The sequence below is a fragment of the Hipposideros armiger genome, unplaced genomic scaffold (genome assembly GCF_001890085.2).
Source record: "Hipposideros armiger isolate ML-2016 unplaced genomic scaffold, ASM189008v1 scaffold_709, whole genome shotgun sequence".
NCBI classification, from domain to species: Eukaryota; Metazoa; Chordata; class Mammalia; order Chiroptera; family Hipposideridae; genus Hipposideros; species Hipposideros armiger.
Genome location: NW_017732059.1, coordinates 1,011,196 through 1,015,879, shown reverse-complemented (window position 1 = coordinate 1,015,879; position 4,684 = coordinate 1,011,196). Strand labels below are relative to the sequence as shown.

General features: G+C 55.5%; 1 protein-coding gene across 1 annotated transcript in view; it reads left to right on the top strand.

Moving 5' to 3' along the window:
• Positions 1-1,900: 1,900 nt before the first annotated feature.
• Positions 1,901-4,684, top strand: part of GYG2 (glycogenin 2) — a 30,585-nt gene continuing 27,801 nt past the window's right edge. Inside the window, exon 1 of the mRNA XM_019627108.1 lies at positions 1,901-2,062. Within this exon, the coding sequence (XP_019482653.1) occupies positions 1,959-2,062 (104 nt within the window). The 5' untranslated portion in view covers positions 1,901-1,958. The remainder of the gene's footprint in view (positions 2,063-4,684) is intronic.

Here is a 4,684-nt window from a genome sequence, read left to right as displayed (position 1 = left end):
TTCTGTATTCCACCCGGTACCTTGACTGGGGACAGTTAGGCTGCACCACCCTCTTTTCTGGCTGGCCGGCAGTCAGTGGGGTGGCCTGCTGTGGTCCTGGGTGGTTTGTTCTTGTCACCAGGAGCTCTCCTGAGGAACCCCACTTCCTCCCACACTTTGTTGTCATCCAGAGTTCCTTCTGGGACATCTCCACCTGGATGTCGCCCCATCCCGCCTCCCCCTCGGGGCAAAACGACACGCCTCACTTTTCCGTGGATTGTTATTTTCCTCCCCGCGCTTCCTGTGAACGCGGCCCATGTCCTGGAGAGCGGACACTGTGTTCGTTAGGCCCGTGGTTTAACATAAACTACACGTCGATGGATATTTAGATGATGGATAGGGAGATAAACAGACAGATGATGGATGGGAGGGTGGATGGATAGATAAATGGATGGACAGATAGATAGATGGATAGATGGATAGGTAGATGACAGCTAGATAGATATAAATGATAGAATACAGATAGATAATAGATTGAGAGATGACAGATTGATATGTTAGATAGATAGATGATAGATAGAATATAGATAGATAATTGATAGATGACAGATAGATGATATATAGATAGACACATTGATAGATGATAAATAGATCATAGATAGCTAGATGTTAGATAAATAGATGATTGATTCAGAGACAGAGACAGGTAGATGACAAATATTTAGATATATAGATACATAATAGATCAATGCATAGATGGTAGGTAGATGACAAAATTGATAAATAGATAGATGGATACATAGGTGATAGATAATAGATGGATCGATAGGATAGATGATTGATGACAGTAGATACCTTTTCAGCTGCAGAGTTGTGAACCTTGCTGTCTGCAATACTCACAGTGGAGGTGCCAGGAATTCTCATATCGTCTTAATCCAAGGGAAAAAAAAGAAAGCAGCAGCCGTGGGGAGAGAGGCACCTGTTGGGACAGGCCCGATGGGGACTTCACCCCAGTGGGATGTAAAGGTCAAGGCTGAGCCCCAGAAGCAGCCCCGTCCTGTTACATGTAGCCCGTCTGGGGCCTTACTCTCCGCGCTCCCGGAAGGGCATGGGCCCTGGAGGGGGCACAGTCTGGCCTCGGACAGCTGAGGTCTCTGGGCTCTGACCGCTGCATGTGGGGCATGTTAATTTCTGCAGACAGCACGGTGGCCTTCCCAGGGGCCGGGCTGCTGCACGCTGTCGTCTTTACCCTGGCAACACGCTTGGGGGTCCCAGGAATGAACCTGTTCAACAGTCCTCGTAAAAGCTGTCAGCCTGAGTCCTCGCTCAGACTTGAAATTGCTGTGCATGTATCTGCTGGCGGAGTGCCGTCTCCTGTTGAGACGTGAGGAAACGGAGAACGTTTTGGTTAATGTAACGATGGATTTTGCCTCACCCACGTCCCCGCTCCGTAGATTCTCAAGCTGAAGTCATCCCAGCTGGGGTTTTTTTGCAGAATCTAAAGGGTTTGGCCCCTTCTGCACAGAGAAATGTTTGAGCTGGGTGGGCCGCTTCATCGTAACTCAGATAACCGGTCCTTCCACCTTGCGCTCTGTTGTCACCTCAGATTCAAATATTTGGGGCGTGTTTTTGAAACTCCAGTGCAAAAGAAAACGTGAGGGTGGGGAGAGCCGTAGCTGTGTGTGTCCGCGGTATCGTAGCCCCGGGAAATTTTAATTGGGCTCTGGTTGGCTTAGCCTCATGTCTGGGGTTTCCTAGCACTTGTGTGTGTGTGTGTGGTGAGTTTAAATGAAAGGACAGAAGTGAAAAGTCACCAGGGAACCTGTGAGAATACCAGGAGTCACTCCATCTGAGTTGTGAAGCTTAGGAGAGGACCAGAGCAGACCATCCTTCCCTGAGATCTGCTAGGAGCGTAACTGGCGTTCTTGCTCCTCTCCGCAGTGTCTGACCAGGCCTTTGTCACACTGGCCACCAATGACATGTACTGCCAGGGCGCCCTGGTCCTGGGGCAGTCCCTGAGGAACCAGAGGGCGACCAGGAAGCTGGTGGTGCTGGTCACACCTCAGGTGTCCAGCCTGCTCAGGTAAGGCTCGGAGACGCACCTGTGCCCCTCTGGCACCTCCCCCTGTACACGAAGCAAGGTCACCTGTGCTTGAGGTTCATGGAATTCTTCATCGGCCTGGACCACCGGCCGTCATGGTGGGCGCCTGACGCTTGTACGGGGCCCGCAGGTCGTGATTCACGTGGGGGCTCTGTCATGGTGAACGGTCATTGTTGGCGTGCTTACAGGTAACAGAGTATGTCTGGATAATGCCCTTTGTCTCCGCTATGGAAATTCACAAGCCAGTTTCCGGGGGAGGAGATTTGGAAAGGCAGCGGCCGTGAGCTACGTGACAGACTGAAGCCCGACCGTCGTCACATGACATTTGGCTTCCGTTGAGCCTCCCGATGTGTGTGGGGAAGGGTCCCACTTCCTGTTGAGTCTACGTCTTCCTGTTGGATTTCTCTCGGTCACCCCGTGTACAGGTGTTCTGCTCTGGTGACTGTGTGTCTAGGTACAAAGCATAGCGCTGTGTTGCTCTTGAGGGCTCTGAAAAGGCCAGGCTGGATGTGGGGAAGTCATGGATGGGCGTTGTAACAACCAGGGGACGCATTTCTTCTGGACGCTCCCGGGTGACCAAAGGTACCTCGGTTTATCCATCTTTTTGAAGGGCTGAGCCTCGTGGAGGAAACTAGGCAAGGAAAAGCTGACTGTTAAGAGTAAATAATAATAGATGCTGTCAGCATTTACTTTTTTTGTAGCCTTTTGGTCTATTCAAGATGAACTTTTTTTTTTTTTAAGCTGAGCCATCCTGCTACCTGTTGGCAGCTCAGCGGCTGCTCAGCTCGGGCTGGACTCGAACCGCTGTTGCTCAGAGCTCAAACNAGGAGGCGGCTGGGGGCGCTGGGCCGGGGAGGGTGCCGAGGCCGCTGGGAGCGCGCAGGAGGGCCGGGCCGCGGACGGCTCCCGTGAGCCCAGCGCGGGCAGAGACCCCCTTGGAGCCGGGAGGTAGGGCTGGGCGCGGCGGGGTCGCCCATGGCACCGGGGCGCGGGGGGGACCGGGGCGCAGCACAGTCGCGGGTGACTGTGGAGTGGGCGCGCGGCGAGGGGGCCTGGCCGGAAGCCACAGGCTGCCCCCCAGCGCGCAGGACGTGGCGTAGGGCGCGGGGGTCGTGGAGGTGGCCGGGGTTCCGCGGAGCGCAGGGGACGCGGAGAGACGAGTGGCCACCGGGCTCGGGCTGCAGCCACGGGTGTTGTCCGCAGGCCTGGGACTCTGCGCGGGCTCCTTGGAGACGACGACCCCGCTCGGCCCGGCTGGAGGCCGCAGAGCCCGCGCACCGCGCCCGGGCGCACGACGGCCCCTCGGTGCCCAGGCGCACGGAGCCGCCCTGGGACCATGCCGGGTGAGTCGGGGAAGGGAAGCGCCTTTGGCTTGGCCTCTGCCTGCGGGCACACGTGAGCTGAGTCTGCGCTGGGGGAGACCACTGCTTTGCCCCAAGATCACCCCAATGCCTCATCCCTCCTTGTCTGTCTCCCCAGCGTCGCCCGCGGGCAGGAGGGGGGCTGTCTTCTCCGGGTGCAGTTGCAGATGAGGGGTGTCAGCAGCTGGAAGGGAGCGATTTACAGCATGGTCAGGGGCGGTTAGGATTTCATCGTGTTCCTGCTGTTTCAGTGTCCCGGGGGGTTTCAGGGGGCTCCTTTCTTGGCCATGGCTTTGAACTGTCCCGGATCCTCACTGACTGGAGACAAGACGTGGTGCCCCTAAAACTCAGGGAACACAGTACCTTGGGGGCCTCCTGAGTTCAGAGGTTGGGCATAATTAGTAACCCCGATAAAGATTTGGGGTCCATCTGGAAGAGGGCAGCAGGCTCGTGATGGCTGGTGGGATGGCTCGGGTTTCGGGCAAAGTCTGGTCCCCAGGGGCTCAAAATCTTTCCTGTATGTCCCTGGGTTTTGTGGACATCCAATTAGCGCAGTTGACTTCAGAGGCGTGGACAGATGGCCATGGAATTGTCACCCCAACCCATGAAAGAGAGGCCCACCCCGTTTGCATCTTTAGGGGACCCCCCTCTTGGGCCAGTCCAGACCTGATCATTCAGGAGCACATTAAAAAAACCAAACCAACAGGTTGCTTTTTATTCAGAGCAGCGATGTGACCCATCTGTGAGCGGCTTTCCTGCTGTTTGGGTCCTCTCCGTCCGGCCTTAGAAAGGGGACTTGTTGGGGCGGACAGGGCCGTATTCCTGACAGCTGAGATTCAGCTCTGAGCAGAAGCAGAGAATGCTCTCTGTTCCGCCGTGCGGTTGGAGCTCTCCAGAGTGAAACACCACATCCCCCCAAAGCTGGGAGGCCCCGTATAATGGCCACATTCAACCCCAGACACCCAGACCCATTTCCATCCGCCTTGGAACGTTGCTCGAAGACCCCATGTGGGTACTCAGCGCTTGCAAGGGAACAAAAACAGCTTTGAGTAGCGGGGAGGGAAGGGTATAGGAAACCACTGTGTTATTTATTTATTTGGGTTGGGGTAGGGGGGGGGGAGTGGTGGCTGGGAGACGCGTTGAGTGGAGGCCAGGCAAGGAACAGAAATAAACATTCCTCACAGATTCCGTTTAAAAGTGTCAGCCGGCACAGCCTGGAGGCTGAACTCGGCGCTCTGAGAAT